Source organism: Eulemur rufifrons, chromosome 7 (assembly GCF_041146395.1).
Source record: "Eulemur rufifrons isolate Redbay chromosome 7, OSU_ERuf_1, whole genome shotgun sequence".
NCBI classification, from domain to species: domain Eukaryota; kingdom Metazoa; phylum Chordata; class Mammalia; order Primates; family Lemuridae; genus Eulemur; species Eulemur rufifrons.
In genome coordinates this window covers 152,344,543-152,362,842 of record NC_090989.1, presented here as the reverse complement: position 1 = coordinate 152,362,842, position 18,300 = coordinate 152,344,543, and the positions used below count along the sequence as shown (strand labels likewise).

The window sequence follows — 18,300 nt, the reverse complement described above, 5'->3', positions numbered from 1 at the left end:
CCAGCTAATCTATCTATCTTTCTTTCTTTCTTTCTTTCTTTTTTTTTTTTTTTTTTTGTAGAGACCAGGTCTCACTGTGTTGCTCAGGCTAGTTTTAAACTTCCTGGGTTCAAGTGATCCTTCTGCCTCGGCCTCTCAAAGTGCTAATATTACAGGCCTGAGCCACCATGCCTGACCTAGTTTTCTAATTTTTAGTACTGAGAGGGCTAATCCATTAACAATAATCTGTCATGCCCAGAAGCACGAGTCTGTGGATAGGCTTTAAAATAAACAGCAGCAGCGATTTTATAGGGGCACAATATATACCTACCATAAAATCCAATTATTTAGGTATATAATTTAGTGACTTCTAGAAATTTACCAAATTATGAAACTATTACCATAATCTGGTTTTAGAACATTTTTATCCTCCCAATTAGATCTCTTACATCCATTTACAGTTAATCCCCAACCTAATCAATAATCTGCTTTCTTTCTTGATAAGTTTGCCTTTTGTGGACATTTTATTTAAATGAAATTGTGTAATATATAGTCTAGTATTTGGCAAAGGCATAAAGTCAGAACAAGACTGAATGTATAGGGAACAGTGAAAATAATTTGGTATGGTGAGAGTTTGGATATATATAAGGTAGTAAGCAAGGCAGAAATATGGAAGAGTCAGTCAGATTTAAATTGTCTGAGGTCTTCGTGTCCTACTAATGTGATTAATGTGATTAATGTGATTATTATCTGGTGGGTACTTGGGCGTCAATGAATGTTTTTAATGCAAAGGAATCAGATAATCAAATGTGTGTCCTAGTGAAACAGTCCTATTTGAAAAGGTGAGATCAGTAAAGGGGAGATCAAATGGGAGAGTATTAATAGTTCAGGCAAAGTGAGGTACTAAGAGTGGAGATGTTGGGGAGTCAGACCAAAAACATTTGAGAGCCAGCATTCAGGGCTTAGCAAATAAATGGGTAGGGAAGAGGCAAGGATGACCCATCCCTCCCTCATTTTTAGCTTACATGGATAAGATCCCATTATTCAGTCTAAGAAATGAAGGAAAGAGCAGGAAGAGGTTTGGAGATAAGTTCAATGTGGAATTTGATCTCCTTTCAGGATTCAGGATAGCAGTGGCTGGTAGGCAGTCAAGTCTAGATTTGAGTCATAAGTAAATTGGTGCTTGTTGGAAACAGAGGTATATGGAATGATATAGGGAAGGCAGAGAATTCTTTGATGAGTGCTAGGTGGTATACTAAAAGCTTTTGATGATGAGACTAAGCATTGTGAGAGTGTTCCCTCTTTGTTTTCCTACATTCTTGCTCCCTACTCTTGGTTATCTTGTACTCTCTTTCCATAATGTGGTGAGTGTAAAGTCAAATCTTCCTTTGAGAACCCCAGACCTGAATCATTGCTGACTGCTTGCACAGTTGAGAAGAAAGCAGTTTATTTCCTGCTGTGTCCTGGCTTTTAATTAACATTCAGTCACAAGGTGTAATAGGTCTCCTCTAACTAGATTATGTTAAAATAGTAGTGTAGAGTATTTATTTGGATTGAGAGAGGTGCAGAGGGTGGGATCCCGTGCAAAGTTTTTTCAATTGATGTTCCCACATTGGAGGTGGGGCAATTTGCGGAATGATTCAAAACAGCATCATTCATTAGGTAATGGAGAGGGAACCAGGAAATCACAGTTAAGAGGAGATTGTCAGAAGCCAGAGCCCAGATATGTGCAGTGCACATGGTTAAGATGACTACACTATACTTGATGCCTGCTGGTTCCAAGTGATGTCTTATGAACCTTAGTTCCAGGTTTTTCATGAACTCTGCTTCTCTCTGAGTGCAGCACATGGAGCCTGTGTGCAGTCCAGTCAGACTTTTGAAACACTATTGGTAGAAAGTGCCTTAGAGATCTTTGTGTTTCTATCTTACCACTCCCTGCCTTTTTTTTTTAATTAAGGTACAGCTGTGTGCCTTATCTAGAACCACCTGATCAAATAAATTATTTTGTTGTTTCTGTCAAAGGTGATAGCACATCCAAAAGAGAATACACATGGCCTCAACTTATGATGGTTCAACTTACAATTTTTCAGCTTTACAATGATGAGAAAACAATGTGCATTCAGTACACTTCTTGACTTACCGTGGGTTTATCAGGACGTAACTTTGTTGTAAGTCAAGGAGCATCTTTATGCAGTTGTCCCTCTGTATCCAGGGAGGATTGGTTCTAGAACTGCCTGCGGATACCAAAATTTGTGGATGTGAGAGGTGTTTGCTTCTGCAAATGCACAAACATCATTGCAGGGTTACATGGATAACAAAGTATTAGGAAAACATAACACTACCAAAGTAAACTAATAAAGCTCCAGTAACTGACCTCAAAGAAATGGAGATCTATGAATTGCCTTACGAAGAATGTAAAATAATCATCTTAAAAATGTTCACTGAAATGCAAGAGAACACAGACAACAAAATCAGGAAAAAACATGAACAAAGTGAGACATTTAATAATGAAATATTAACATAAACCATAAAAAAAGAAATAAGCAGAAATCCTATAGCTGAAGAATACAGTGACACAACAGAAAAATTTGTTAGAGAGCTTCAATAGAAGACTAGATCATGCAGAAGAAAGAATAGTGAACTCAAAGACAAGTGATTTGAAATTAGTCAATTAGAAAATTTAAAAGAAAAAGGGATTAAAAGCATATGAGACTTATGGAGTGCTATCAGGGTAACAAATATATGAATGATAGGAGTTCCAGAAGGAGAAAAAAAAGAGAAAGGGGCAGAATGCTTAATTAAAGAAATGATACTAGGCCGGGTACGGTGGCTTATGCCTGTAATCCCAGCAGTTTGGGAAGCCAAGGTGGGAGGATCACTTGAGGCCAGGAGTTTGAGACCAGCCTAGGTAACACAGCGAGACCCTGTCTCTACCAAAAAACTAAAAACATCAGCTGGGCTTGGTGGCGTGCATCTGTAGTCCCAGCTACCCAGGAGACTGAGGCAGGACGATCTCTTGAGCCTGGGAGTTGGAGGTTACAGTGAGCTGTGATCATGCCACTGTAACCAGCCTGGGTAACAGAGTGAGACCCTGTCTCACAAAAAAAGAAAGAAAGAAAAGAAAAATAAGATATTGGAAACTTCCCAAGTCTTGAGAGGTTTGTAGACATCCAGATTCCTGAAATCTAAAGGATCCCAAGTAAGATCAACTAAAAGAAGAATACTTCAAGACACATTAGTCGTCCCTCTGTATCCATGAAGGATTGGTATATTTTTTTATCTGCAGTTGGTTGAACCCACAGATGCAGAACACCAACTATACTAAGTTTTTGTTATTTTCAAAGATCCTACTTTCTTAACCTTTTTTTTTGGGACACAGAATCTTACTCTGTTTCCTGGGCTAGAGTGCCATGGCATCAGCCTAGCTCACAGCAACCTCAAACTTCTGGGCTCAAGCGATCCTCCTGCCTCAGCCTCCCAAGCAGCTGGGACGACAGGCGTGTGCCACCACGCCTGGCTAATTTTTTCCTGTTTTTAGTAGAGATGGGGTCTTGCTCTTGCTCAGGCTCGTCTCGAACTGCTGACCTCAAGTGATCCTCCCACCTCAGCCTCCCACCGTGCTAGGATTACAAGCATGAGCCACGGCACCCAGCCTTCTTAACTTTTTAATTGATATAAACAGGTTCATGTCTTGCAGAGCTTAGGTTGAATCACGTGTGTAGTGTTTCTTCTGATGGCTCAGCTTATGCTTCCATATTCCTGCTGCCCCAAAAGATATAGTTCCTCATTAAATAATGTTTTACATTTCATGTTAAATTCAGGGAGAAAGAATCATTAGCTAGGTATATCCTGCTCTCCCTTCATCAGGACCCATTTCTATAACTTAGGCCTTGGTTCCAAGTCACATGGACTTTGTGACATGGTTGTGTCTGTATATATAATAAAGGATGTTTATTGTGCTACACAGTCTGTGTGTGGTTACCACAGCTGCCCAGTAAGCTTAAGGCCATTGCCAACTAAGCCAGTAGGACTCAAGCTTCCACTTGGGTGATATGAAGGTAATTAGGCCTCCCTTGTTATATTCAGACCCTAGGAATCCAAATATGCCACAGATGAAGGCTGACAGCAGGGTCAACTTTGAAGGCAGTAAGCTGTGGCTTTCTGCCAGACCCTTTGCCTGCTCATTTCATTATATGCTTTTGTCTGGCCACTGGTCACATAGGTTCCCACCAGAATTTTCTTGACTGATGCCCCATATGAGCAAACACAGAGAAATGGCAAACTAATTATTGCTGAGGACCTGGGAACACTTTGCTTTTTTAAGTATTGGAGCCCCTGTCCTGTTCTCTGGTGGTTTCCTTGAATCTCAGTGGGGCTGCTTGCTGCACACATGGATGTTCCCTGCCCCATGAAGTAGCCTGTTATATTTTGGTCATCATTGGTCCAGTCTATCTTTTCTGGTATTGAAGGGTTTTTAATAGGCAAAAGGCATTTGGGAAAGTTATAACACTTAGTTTTAGAAGTTTAAATAGAACTTAAGAAATGCTTTTAAGTGGAACCTTTTTGGAGTAAGGGTGGTAGAGGGTCCCAAGGTTTTTCATGTCAATAACAAGTGCTGTCTTTGGCTCTGATTCTGGCTCCTTTTCCTGGCATTGGGTTTGAGTAAGAGGTAGCCAGTTTCTGAAACTATTTCCCATACCATTTGCAGACCACAGATAAAGAAGAGAGGGGTACAAGAATTTCAGTACTCCCAGGGGTTCTGAATGGTTAATGATTTCCATGATGTAAGTCTAGGCACCCTTCATTTGAACAATTCCTATTTCAATCCCAATTGCACAGCACTCAAAAGGACCAAGAGAGCTCCTAGACAGCTCAATGGATTATGCTCTATAACTGTTTTTAAAGTCCTCCCAACCTCATCAAGTTAGGGATTAAATTAGAAAGCTATTGAATATGCATTGAATTTATTTAGCTTTCTGAACACATACCCTATTCAGAGGGAAGCAGGACATTCCTGTTTACACAATATCCTCACTGAGAGCCCGACCTTTTCCATAGGACCAGGATACTGAAGATGGTTGTCATACCTGAAGGAGCTTTCTGTACTCATTCCTTTGCTACTCATTTCCAAGATCTACAAAAGAACATCTGGGCACATATTGGAAGTTTCCTTGGCTTATTCAAATAATGTGAGATTGAGCCTTGCTACCTGAGATCTTATTGTGGTACAAACCCACACTCTACAAGTGGAAAGAAATAATCACAGAATCCCAAAACAAAACATTTGAAAATAGTTACTTGTGGTTTTTGGCTTAGTTTTGTTTCCTGAAAACAGAGGTTGGATCTGTTTGTTCTTTCTACTCTTCTTCTCTAACCCACCTAATGCTCCCACAGCCACAGAAAGAAAGTAGAAAAATGGAAAATATGTAAAGCTTTTATGACTTTCTCTAATAAAATTAGAGAAAGCTGATTTTGTAACAGCTGAAAGCCAAGGGAATGCAACCTTTCTCTAGAGCCAGTCCTGAGCAAAGGGAGTTGAATGTGTTTTCAGCACCAGAGCCTTCATAATGTTTATGGAAATGGAGGAAACAGAACCAGGGGATGGGGGAGGTATAAAAAAATTTCTCTGTTCCACACCCCTAGCAAAAGTATGAAGTACTGCCAACTGCAGCTTCTAGATTTATCTGAAGTAACCTTGTATTCAAAGGGGAATGCTTATAATTACTCTTTTCTGTGGAAAAGCAGATCTACTAGGAAGGGGCCTGATGGCTAGTGGTGGGCAAAAGTATGGATAGATGGCCTGCCTGGCAGGTGCTCTGAATGGCAGGCCTGCCAACCCGTCATATCTTGATAGTGCTTGGTTAGGAGTCACTTGGCAGCCTCCCCTCTAGCAGTGCTAGAAAGGAATGTTCCTGGGTTTATCATCATCTTGCCAACTTGGGACAGAGTATCTTCTGTGTCTTAATCTACTCATCTATTCACTGGCTTGAATGACCTCTGTTTTCTCCCCTCTAATATCTTAATACCTCCTTAGTCTTTCCATTCATAAGCTGGAGTTACCAACCTCCAAGGAGCCTCTTCTGCATGCTAAGGCTGTCTTGTACAGTCTAGCCAGCTCCATCCACCTTTGGGGGAAAGTGATGAGTATCCAAGGGTCTTAAGAATAGAGCATTTTGCCTTTGTCCTGAAATCCTAGAATGTCAGTGCCAGGGGAGGTCGAGCTTGTTTTGCCTGGGCCTCACTTGGTAGTACAGGAAACTGAAGCTCAGAACAGGACTATATTAGTGGTCCAAGCCATATAGCACATTCCTCTGCAGAGAAAGTAACTCTGAGACAACTGGAAATGTATAGCTACATCGAAGGTATAGCTTTGGCTTAGGGCAGAGGATTGGACCTTGGCTTATAAGAAAGAGGCGAGAGCCAGATGACAGAATTTGAAACACAGCAGCCAAGTTGACTCTAGGCCGTGCACCTGAGTCAGGGCTTCTAAATGGATTCTAATACCAAGAGTCAGGTATCCCAATTGGGGAAGCGAAAAGAGGGTCTGGGACAGTAGGGCATCACTAAACTGACTTCTTATGCCAACACTGTTGTGTTTTTTTCTTCTATTTTTAGACCTCGAAAAAGCCCAAGACAGCAGAAGCAGATACCTCCAGTGAGCTGGCTAAGAAAAGCAAAGAAGTATTCAGAAAAGAGGTAAGGTTTGGTGGATGTGGCACTAAGCCACTCAGGCTTAAACCTGGATTCTTCCGTTTCTTGTCCTAAGTATGTCTAATATCTCCCTTGTCCTGAGATAGGCAGGAACATATGGGTTTAGCTTATGCCTCTTGCTGAAGTGCTGCTTTTCCATCTCTCTGCTTGATAGGAGCCTCTGCAGACCACATTTACCTGTTTCTCTGTGGGCCTTCTGTAGCATCTATGGCAAAGGAAAGCTGTATGTGGTGTTAGGCTGCCTCATCTTTGGGGTTCCTCTTGCTTCTGTGATTTGACTATGTAGTTGTTATGGGATAACACATTGATATGGCTTTTTTTTTATTATTATTTTTTATAGGACTGGGGTCTTGCTCTTGCTCTTGCTCTTTCTCAGGCTGGTCTTGAACTTCTGAGCTCAAGCGATCCTCCTGCCTCGGCCTCCCAAAGTGCTAGTATTACAGGGGTCAGGGTATGGCCCTTTACAACTGGTTAAACACTTTCATATCCATTATTTCATTTCGTTCCCACAACAGCCCTTGTGGGCAAGACAGGGATTATTGTTCCCCTTATCTAGGTGAAGGAACTCTTAAGGTTCAGAGAAGGCAAGTTCTAGACAAAAGACTTGAGCACAGGCCTTCTTGCTCAAAGTTCAGTTCTTTCTTTGATATCTCATTTGGTGGCTGCCTAATCCTCAAGAGATTGGGAGAATGCAGCTCCTCTTTATGCTTAATGGATGGAAGTATGTGTTTGTAGCAATTAGGACACTAAACTTCTCGTCTGCCTCATGGCATCCAGATTCTAAACTTCAGTCTTCATTCTTTGTAGGGGCTGATAGTGTTTCAGAGGAAACAGACCCCTAAATAAGTAATGGCGGCTGTGTGAAGAGTGCCACAATAGGGCGAAAGGCCAAAATTCAGGTTGTCAGGAAGGGTTCTTGAATCAGGGATAGGAATTGGCCAGATGGATCAGGAGGGAACATCACTTCAGGCAGCAGAATATACAAAGGCAAGAGGAAGCAACATCCCTTCCAGGGAATTATAAGTAGTCCCATGGGCTATAGCACAGGCTATGCGAGGGGTGCTAGAAGTAAGGCTGGATGGTATTGTGCTTCTTTATATAGGGACTGTTTGTGGATCATAGGGAACTGCTGCAGGAGTTTAAGCAGGGGTAATGCAATCCGTTCCTATATTTGGGGGATAAGTTAAAGGCGGAGAGTGTGGAGGCCAGAAGACCACAGAAGAACTTTGAGTAAAAGGCTTATCTGGGGATAAAACTTCGTTTCTCGGCCGGGCGTGGTGGCTCATGCCTGTAATCCTAGCACTCTGGGAAGCCGAGGTGGGCAGATCATTTGAGCTCAGGAGTTCAAGACCAGCCTGAGCAAGAGCGAGACCCCATCTCTACTAAAAATAGAAAGAAACTAGCTGGACAACTAAAAATATATAGAAAAAATTAGCCGGGCATGGTGGCGCATACCTGTAGTCCCAGCTACTTGGGAGGCTTAGGCAGGAGGATCACTTGAGCCCAGGAGTTTGAGGTTGCTGTGAGCTAGGCTGATGCCACGGCACTCTAGCCTGGGCAACAGAATGAGACTCTGTCTCAAAAAAATAAAAAAATTTGTAAAAAACTTAGTTTCTCACTGTCCCTGTGTAAAAGTATTGGTACTTCAGCTCAGCCAACCAGCAGCTGTTTATATATTGCCAACCTTGTGATATAGCCTTGTTCTTTGAATACCTGAAGGCTCACTGAGTTTCAGTGATGGGTAGAGCCTGTTCAAGATGTTCCCTGATGAAGTGGCCATCATTGGCCTCTTTATTCCCTGTGATATTAGCACCACAGATACTTACAGGGGTCTTATGCCTAGGGTCTCTTTGAGAGCCATTGGGTAGGGCTGACCCTACAGAGATGGCCCAGGGAGGACATTAGAAGTAATAGAATGAAAAGAATTCTTCCCTGGACCTTCTTCTACTGGCTGTCCTACTATGCTTCAGTGATAAAATGCCTCTAGTTCTTGGGGTTGCTAAGTCTCCTAGGAGCTCTGGAATGCCTGCTCTGCACTGCCCTGCTTCCAGGGGCCAGAGAACCAGCTACTGCCTCTTTATACCGAGGACACAAAATTTGTTGGCTGAAACCTGGGCTGCTGTAAGACTCAGCAGTTGACATTCTGTTGCTGGGTGGCTCCAGCTGCGGCTTTAAGCGAGGCTTGATCCAAGGGAGCACTTTATCAGGGCTGAGCCTTTTCTCTTACATCTTACTGGCTTACTAGCATTCCATTGTCCAAAGCAGCCATCCTGAGGAAGGAAAGGGAAGGATTGGCTGGCTCTCCTTGCTACATTTTATAATTATTTCCTCAGTATAACTCCTTGCGTTCTCTGGACTGTTCAGCAGTGTGTTCTCTTTTCTCTGCTTGCAGATGTCCCAGTTCATTGTCCAGTGCCTGAACCCTTACCGGAAACCTGACTGCAAAGTGGGAAGAATTACCACAACTGAAGACTTCAAACACCTAGCTCGCAAGGTACTCCCTCTGCTTCTGGTCTGTCAATGTTCTGGGCAAACTGTGTACCTTCTGGGAAGGCTTCTTTCATAATAGAAAGTGTAGTTTTTCTTCCCTGACATCAAGGCTGGGGGCTCAGGAACAGGGAGGGCAGGGTGGATGAAGGGGGCACCTAACTTGAGAGCAGTGGGTCTCTAAGAAACTTTCGGAGCTGAGCTTTTCCTTCCTGGTGATCCAGCACCAGTCTGCTCCATCCCCTTATTAACTCTCAGTCTTGATGAGAAGGGCCCTGAAGCAGCAGGCTGGATTACCACCCCTGTCATCCCCCTCAAATCATTTTCACTCTGATCGGTGGCTGTGGTCTTTCTTTCTGTGCCCTGGACAGCTGACTCATGGTGTTATGAATAAGGAGCTGAAGTACTGTAAGAATCCTGAGGACCTGGAGTGCAATGAGAATGTGAAACACAAAACCAAGGAGTACATTAAGAAGTACATGCAAAAGTTTGGGGCTGTTTACAAACCCAAAGAGGACACTGAATTAGAGTGACTTATGGGGCCCAGGTGGGAGGACGGGTGATCAGGTAGGGCAGACTCTGGGGAAAAGAATCTGTGGGCCTCTCTGCCCCACCCCTCTGTCAGGGTTGTGGTACTGATGACATGTCACCCTGGGAAATTCAAACCTGCAGATGTCAACTGAAAGCCACAAAAATGAGTTCCATCTACGAGTGATCCCTAGTTGTGAGCTGTTCGGGTGTAGTTAGAAGCCGTCAGCAGCAAGGGATTAGGGAAGACCCTGGCCAGACCTGACCCCACTCTCAAACCTGGGTCTCCTCCTTGGCGGTGCTGTCAGCGCACAGACCCATGCGCATCCCCACCCACGACCCGTTACCTTGACGATCTGTATTATATTTTAATGTATATGTGAATATATTGAAAATAATTTGTTTTTTCCTGGTTTTTGTTTGGTTTTTGTTTTGCTTTTAGCCTCTACGTGCTAGGATCACAGGAAGACTTTGTAAGGACGGTTTAAGGTCTCCTGCAAGGTTTAATTTGTTATCATGTAAATATTCCAAAGCAGGCTGCCTTGTGGTTTTGGCTAGCCTTGTGCTATGTTGATAAGATTGATTTACTGCTTAAAATCACTTTACTTTATCCAATTTTTACTGAACTTTTTATGTAAAAAATAAAATCAATTAAAGAACTTGGTGTGTGTGTTCCCTAAAAGTTAATCAAGCATATTTGGGTGTAGTGATGTCACTGGAGAAAGGAGAGATAGTGACCGTAAGTGTTTGAAGTCCAAGATTAATCCCTGCAACTGGATTTTATTACAGGACTTGTTCCCCACAGGTCCCAATAGGACTGAGGCAGACATTTGCCATATGACTAACATTTGTGGGCTTGGGGTCTTTGTGGCTGTGGTCTGGGATTGGGTCAATTTGCACATGCCTTCCAGAGCAAAGGATGTGTGACCTAAGGCCTCATTCATGTTGGGCTTCTTTTCTTTGGTTAATAGGCCAGTCAAGAAATGCAAATCTGTCTTCCCTCTCCATACCTCCTAGCTAGAGAGAGCCATTGAACTTCTTACCTCCAGAGACCTGATATCTCTGAGCCTGCTGGAATGCTCATTTGATATTGGGTTCCCCACCATCACCGCCAATACTAGGCTTGGACGCTACAGGGACGGGAGAAGACTTCTTTAAAGGGAATACAGTATACAGGTTATAATGAGAGTGGGCATCTCCTGGAGGATGCACATGTTGGTGGAGGACCCCTCCCCTTCTTGCTGGATGACTTGTCTAGGCAGTGAGAAGGGCCAGGGGCTTCAGGCCAGACCAGGGACCATCTTTGCAAAGAGGCTGGTCTCATCTGTTCCTCACCAGGGTTTATTTTGCTTGCTTCAGCAGTGTCCTTGGGAAGGAGGTGAGGCCAGGCTTGCCAAATCTTTAACAAGGTGGGCAACAATCAGAGCAGTCATTGCCTGCTAGGTGCTGTGCTGAACACTTAGAACTCAGATTGTACTCATCTAATCCTCCCAACTCGGAGGCACAGGAATTGGCACCGTTGACAAGGAAATTGTTCAGTAACTCTCCTGATACCCTAGTATTAAAGGAATTGGTAGAAGAAAATTTCTTACTTTAAAATCAGTCATTAGATGTGCAATTTTACAATGTATCCAAAGTGTTTTCCCACGATACTGCAGCCTTCAAAACTGTAACTAAAGCATATCAGATGGACCATAATTTGTTCAACCGCTTAACATTTTCTTTTTTTTTTTTTTTTGTTGAGACAGAGTCTCACTTTGTTGCCCAGGCTAGAGTGAGTGCCGTGGCGTCAGCTTAGCTCACAGCAACCTCAGACTCCTGGGCTTAAGCGATCCTACTGCCTCAGCCTCCCGAGTAGCTGGGACTACAGGCATGTGCCACCATGTCCGGCTAATTTTTTCTATATAGATTTTTAGTTGTCCATATAATGTCTTTCCATTTTTAGTAGAGACGGGGTCTCGCTCTTGCTCAGGCTGGTCTCGAACTCCTGACCTTGAGCGAGCCACCCGCCTCAGCCTCCCAGAGTGCTAGGATTACAGGCGTGAGCCACCGCGCCCGGCCAACATTTTCAACTTGTGTCTATTTTTTTTTTAATTTAAGCTTAAAGCTGCGAGAGTTGTGTCTATTAAATGTTTCAGTGAATGTGTTTGAGCACGTTAAAAGGGGATGTTTCTCTTTGGGGTGGGTTTGCAGTGCAGGAGTGCTACCACATGCACTGCTACTTGCAACGAAGTCAAACTCGTGGTTTTGACACAAGGCTCCAGGGTTCAGATTTTCCAAAGAAATTTAGGCAGCCTTCCATTTAAGAATGGTGACTGGGGAGCTGTCAAGTTTCAGATAAGACATCATTGAAGAGGGTATAGGGCATTGGGGTGGGGGGAGGGCATCATTAAAGAGGGATCCTCAGTTATTTACCTCTATTAAAAAAAAAAAATCTCTTCCCCTTCCCCACATCCCACAGGTCCAAATCCCCTAGGTGGTGATAAGGAGTGCCATAAATCCAGAACCTGTTCGTGCCACTGAATGCAAGGTTTTCTACTCATTGCTGACCCAATCCTGAATAGCCCTGTGGCCAGCTCCCTGCTGAAATAGGGTGTAATGCTTCCAGCAGCTGGTGCACACCTTCCTTGCTTTCTGTCCTGGTCATTCAGGGTTATTGTCTTAGGGTCATTTCAGGGGGAAGGTGTTTGTCTATAAACTTCCTGCTCTTGTTTTGAGACAGGGTCTCACTGTCGCCTGGGCTGGAGTGCAGTGGCATCATCATAGCTCACTGCAACCTTGAACTCCTGGGCTCAAGTGATCCTTCTGCCTCAGCCTCCCAAGTAGCTGGTAGTACGTGCATGTGCCACCATGCCCGGCTAATTTTTCTATTTTTTGTAGAGGCAGGGTCTCTCAGTCTTGCTCAGGTTGATCTCAAACTCCTGCCCTCAAGCAATCCTCCTGTCTCAGCGTCCCAAAGCACTTAGGATTACAGATGTGAGCCACCGTATCCCGCCACTTCCTGCTCTTATTTTAACGGAAAGATTTACAGGGTGTTAAACAGCCCTGGTAAACTGTTTCTAAGGGTAGCAGTAGCAGCAGTCTATTATGAGTCTGATGAGTAGCTAATCCTATTCACATTGCATTTTAACAACGGGACAAGATCTACCTTGACCTCCACTGGATCACAACTGGAGCCCATGTCTTCTGAGTGTGGATGGCTGTGCCTCTGAAGCCTTCTGATCCTGATGGATGCTTGGATGGTAGCTGTGGTTCATTCCTAGGCAGGGCCTTTCTGCTGTAGCACCTCCCTCAAAAGACAGAATAACCAACCACTCCTTTCAGGGTGGGTATATGCATGGGTGCAGGTGGTTTGGCTGCATCTGCCCTGTCTCAACTGCCCAGGATGACCCTGCCTGTCTTGGGTTCTATAGAAATGGCATGAACAGCTGTGGAAGCACATTTGGAACAACTCCTGAGATCAGGTCTTAAAAGGAGAGCTTTTGCCTCATGCCTGTAATCCTAGCACTCTGGGAGGCGAGGCCGGAGGATCGCTCGAGGTCAGGAGTTCGAGACCAGCCTGAGCAAGAGCGAGAGCCCGTCTATACTAAAAAAATAGAAATGATTTGGACAGCTAAAAATCTGAATAGAAAAAATTAGCCGGGCATGGTGGCACATGCCTGTAGTCCCAGCTACTCGGGAGGCTGAGGCAGAAGGATTGCTTAAGCGCAAGAGTTTGAGGTTGCTGTGAGCTAGGCTGACGCCACGGCACTCTAGCCCGGGCAACAGAGTGAGACTCTGTCTGAAGTATAAAATAAAATAAACAGGAGAGCCTTTGTTTTTTTTTTAAATCTCATCTACAGATGACCTGAGGCCCTTGGTTATTAACTGCCCAGGACCAGTCTGCCTTTCCCCCTGTTTAGAGGGGCAGGCCTCCAGCTTCCCCTTCATGCTGGTCATAGCACAAGTCAGGAAAATGATCTCATACCCACAGTCCCTCAGCACCAACCTGGGAGTCTTAGGGGTGGTGGGAACTACTGAATGTACCCTTTTAATTTATTCTCCAGGTAAGAAACCTGGTAAAATAGCTTCCCAACATGATGCAGCCAGCGAATGGCAGATGGCAGGATGTAAACTACAGTCTGCCTCCAAGGCCTACGCATCTTCTACAGGAGCACACTGCCTGCCATCCAAGGGAATGCTTGGAGAGAGCCCTTCCACATCCTAGGGACCCCCAGCTCCCAGCCCTTTTCTAGGCCTCTGCCTCATACCCACCTAATTGTCTTCCAGGCACAAGGAGCCAGATAGAGCCAGCAGAGAAGTCCAAAGTCACCTTTAATACGGGATACAAAAGTAGAAAAAACTGAGGCTGAGTAAGGGGGAGGTACAGTAGGGATCCAGAGGGCAGGCCCACTCTTTACTGCCAGCTCCTCACCATATCCTAGTTCCTGTCCTAAAGAGGACAGCAGGGTGAAGGGAAGTGAGTGGTGGCTGGATCTTTTCTGTTCCTCCCCAGAACAGAGTAGGCTGAGGCCAGCAATGCCAGGACGCCCATGAAAGGGAGCCTGCCTTTTCTGGCTCCATTTGCACCTTCTGTGCCTACCAGGCCACTAAACTAGAGAGCCCTGTCTCCTCCACCAAGTATACTGTACTGTGAGAGCACGCATTGATTCATGTGGTCCCCACAAGGGCCTCTGTGCACAGGAGGTCTTGTCAATTTTTGCAAAATAAAGCCGAACTGGAAGAGCAATGCTGTTCTCTTCTGCCTGGAAGACAGATGTCGTTGTCCCCACCCCCAAACCCAGTGCAGACAGGGCACTAAGGGATAGAGACTCCAGAGCCTGTGACTGGACTTGTATGTGACCTCGCCAAGTGGGGTACCTCTCTGCCTGTCCAGTGCCCAAGATCTGGATCAAGGGATGCTTACTCACATAGACCATGCCTTTGGTGTGGCTGGAGTTGTGAAGCATGGCTCTGCTGGGGGGCAGTGCTCCCTGGGGCTGTGTGAAGAGATTGGAGTGTTGTGAGCAGTATCTAGGCAGGGAAGCTGGAAGGCTGCTTCTCTTAGTCCAGAAGGGGCTATGTGCAGGGATACGGGGCAAATCCTCAGGTTTGATGTTGTGAGTCCCTTGGGGTAGTCTGTCCCCCTCTCGTGGCTCACTCCATCCTGATTCACTCCAGGGCTAGATAAGTTTCCTCCTGCGTCAAGATGTGGTGGAGGTGGCAGAGCTGGCTCCAGCTGGCCAAAGCTGGAGGGGTCAGAGTATAGTTCAGGATGGAGGAGGGCAGGTCGGACACCATCCTATCTCAATGACCTTGGCAATCACCTGGTCTGAGTCCAGGAACTGGGGAGGATGAGGGAGTCATGCCCTCTGGCTCTATCTCAGCCAGAACCAGGCTGGAGATACTGGCCAGTAGGAGGTTCACCCTCAGGCTTCTCAGCATGAGCCCAGGAACCCAATATCCAAAAGGCCCAAGGCAGTAGGGTTTCCTGTACTGACTGCGCTCCTACTCCTCCCTTGAGGGTAAGTGTCCAGTACTCTCCTCATCAGGGGCAGTGTAGGATGATTCCTTGGTGGGTTCAGCAAAGGCATAGGGCACGTGGGCCCAGAAGTCCCCTGGTGGTCCTGGGTCATCTGAGAATTCAAAGAGAGGACCTGAAACCTGAAGAACAGGGCAGGCCACCCAGTCCTATCTGGATCCTGCAGGGCTGAACCTACTGGGACCCCCTTCCTGGGGTCTGAGGAAGACAGACCTCTGGTCTAGGCGGAGGAGGGTGTAGACCTCTGGTCTTGCCTGGAGAAGAAAGAAATGGAGGAGAGACCTGGTGGAAGGCCCTCCCACGCCCCCGTATCCACCAACTCCTACCGGGACAGATCTGCACCACACCCAGGTCATGTGCATAATGTCAGCAAGAAATCCAGTGCTGTGGCCAAGTGGGTCTGGGACATGACAGCAGTGGGGTGTGTACGTTTGTCGTTTACCACGTGAGGGGCCCTTCCGGGATCCTGGTCAGTGGATGGGCCTGTGACCAGCAGCAAATAGGCCTGGCGTCAGCCCGACCCACCCTGAGCTGCTGGTTGGACCCTCTCTCTGCCTCCGCACCCATTTCCAGGTCCACAAAATATGCACACACAATGCAACAACAACCTGCCCACACTACCCTTAACACACACCCTACCAAAGACACTGGCACCAGTATGTACAACATGGGCAGGACTGCGGGACTCTAGGTGGGGGAAAGAGAGGCGGCTGTCGGCTCCCTCCGCCCAGCAAGAACCGGGGCTCTGCCCCCAACTCCTTCTGACCTGCAGCAGCCACCCCTTTGCGGGTGCCAGGATGGATCTGCTCAACTGGGCGGGACTGGGAACCAACAGGAAGACGTCGATGTGGAGTCCCTGGGGAGGCTGGGTTCTAGTACGTTGGAGACCCGAGCAGCGGCACGGGGTGGCACAAGAAGGGGTGACGACAATGGGGGGCTGCGCTGAGCTGGAGGGGCGCGACCACCGGCTCTGTCGCCCCTATCCGGTACAGGAATGGGAATGTGCACAAGAGCTGACAGGGTGCCTGGTCTGGTGGCAGAAGTGCACGAATGGCGCGCAAAGATGATCAGATGAAGAACCGAGGGAGCGGAGAAACCATGAGCCAGGGGCCGATACGACAGGACAGAAACCCCAGGGCCAAGGGCTGAGCAGCCGGGACCAATGAGGCCCCAGGACACTGAGGCTCCAGGAGTACTCAGGTCAGGGGAAGCCACGCAGAGGGGGCGAGTGGCCCCAGAGGGCGTCACGGACCAGGACAAAGCGAACCAGGCCACACCAAGACAGCAACCCTGGGATGGCGGCCACAGCAGGCCTAAGCGCCACGTGCACGCATACTCAGAGACCGAGCGGCTACAAAACTACACCAGGTTTATTGCTGAGAATGGGAGAACCGGCCGCCTTTAGGAATTAAGGCCACAGGCGGCCCTTGTGCTCTGCCCGGACCGAGACTTACAGGTCGGGGAACCCCGCCCCAGACTGTGCAAAAAGTGCGCTGTGGCCGCAGAGGCCAGAGCTGGATCTCAGGCAGCCCCTCAGCCGGCGAGGGGCGGGGTTTCCGGGAATGACACCGCCCACCAATCCCTGAGCTGGGCAGGGGTGGGGCCCCGCCCACCCCCTGGTGCCGCGACTCATCGACTCCTGGGCGGGGCCTCCCGGGCCCAGCCCGCTGGGGGCGGAGCCTGAGCAGCGGGGCGGACCAGGCTGTCAGCGCGCCTCTCCAGGGTTGTACTCCGTCTCGCCCGAGGACACCTGGGAGATGCGCCGCGAGGACCGCCACAGCTTTCGCGCGAACTGGCTGCTCCGCACCTGGTGGGACGAAGGGTGGGGTGGAGTCAGCCAGGACCGCCGTGCCCCGCCCCGTTCGACGTCCCCCTGCCCCTATCCTCACCTCGGAGGGCTGCCCTGCGCCCACCACAATAAGCTTGCCATCCTCCAGGCCCACAAGCACGTGGCTGCGCTCCTTGGTCACAGCTACACTGTGGATGGGCACCTTCATGTGCAAGGGAGGCGCCGCCGGGAGCAGTCTGGAGTGGAGGAAGGGATATACACGAACTGAAAACTGCAAGGAGGCTTTGCATTCAGCAGCTATATGTCTCTTCATTATCCCATATGCCCTCTCTATCCTCATTTTAAGGACGGCTAAATTGAAACCCTGATACATAAAGAGATGTCCAACAACCGTGTGGCTAAGGGAGGCCCAGGGCAAGGTTTTCCCATAGGGAGATGCGAGGACAGGTAACACACCTTGAAGAATGTATCCACAAATGTATAGAGTGTGCGGGTGCATAGGGGGCACCCCTCATTATCCTCTGCCAATGACCACCACCCTGAGGGGCCATGAACCCATAAATGATGAGGCTCACTTGTTCAGATGGAGGATGTGCAGGGCACACTGTGCAGTGCCCAGCAACACAAAGTCCTCTGTCACTGCCAGGGCTGTAGGCTGCTCTGCCAGGGGCAGTGAAGCCCGCAACCTCCCATTGACTGAGTACAGGTGCAAGGAGTAGGTGACCTGAAGGAAACGGAGTGTCAGCAAGGATAGGATCCCAACTGCCCCTCTGTCTCTGCTGGGTACCACTTCACCATACCTGAGCCCCAGGACGTTCCCATGCTGAGCTCTGTACCACAATCTGGCCTTCAGATCCCAGTGCCAGGTGGGACACAGGTCCAGGCAATGTGGCAAGTGGAGGCTGCAGTGCTGCCACAAACTGGCCACGGCGTACAGTGTGTATGATCACAGTTCCATTCTGCAGGAAGGCAGCTTAAAGTGCTGGGCAGTGGTCTCTGGAGTCCAGGGGCAGTGCCCAGCAAACTCACCCTCCCCAGGGTACGTGCATACACTCACCTCGGATCCAGACACAGCCATGTCGAGTTCAGTGCTGATGGCCACACAGCTCACTGCAGCCTCATGCCCATATAGGACCTGCACAGGCTTTGGTGCCAGCCCTACTGACAGACCACCCTATGGGGAACCAGGACTGGCTTAGGACTGGCCCCTGGATGAGAAGGCCGAGGCTCAGGAAAGTGAAGGTCTTGTCCAAGGCCAGAGAACTGGAGGGTCATGGAGCCCCAG

The 18,300-nt window shown here is 47.4% G+C and overlaps 2 protein-coding genes across 5 annotated transcripts in view; one reads left to right on the top strand and one right to left on the bottom strand.

The window, feature by feature from the left end:
- Positions 1 to 10,364, top strand: part of SETD2 (SET domain containing 2, histone lysine methyltransferase) — a 130,809-nt gene extending 120,445 nt beyond the window's left edge. For all 3 annotated transcript variants that reach the window (XR_011234082.1, XM_069475610.1, XM_069475609.1), the window contains 3 exons: positions 6,595 to 6,675; positions 9,083 to 9,184; positions 9,549 to 10,364. Coding sequence is in view for 2 of the 3 variants with exons in the window: in XM_069475610.1 (XP_069331711.1) it covers positions 6,595 to 6,675; positions 9,083 to 9,184; positions 9,549 to 9,710 (345 nt within the window). In the remaining variant the exon portion in view is untranslated. The remainder of the gene's footprint in view (positions 1 to 6,594; positions 6,676 to 9,082; positions 9,185 to 9,548) is intronic.
- A 6,256-nt stretch (positions 10,365 to 16,620) lies between these two features.
- Positions 16,621 to 18,300, bottom strand: part of NBEAL2 (neurobeachin like 2) — a 29,148-nt gene continuing 27,468 nt past the window's right edge. For both annotated transcript variants that reach the window (XM_069475606.1, XM_069475607.1), the window contains 5 exons: positions 18,073 to 18,189; positions 17,816 to 17,974; positions 17,591 to 17,739; positions 17,116 to 17,251; positions 16,621 to 17,033 (listed from right to left, as the gene is read on the bottom strand). In XM_069475606.1, the coding sequence (XP_069331707.1) occupies positions 16,932 to 17,033; positions 17,116 to 17,251; positions 17,591 to 17,739; positions 17,816 to 17,974; positions 18,073 to 18,189 (663 nt within the window). In that variant the 3' untranslated portion in view covers positions 16,621 to 16,931. The remainder of the gene's footprint in view (positions 17,034 to 17,115; positions 17,252 to 17,590; positions 17,740 to 17,815; positions 17,975 to 18,072; positions 18,190 to 18,300) is intronic.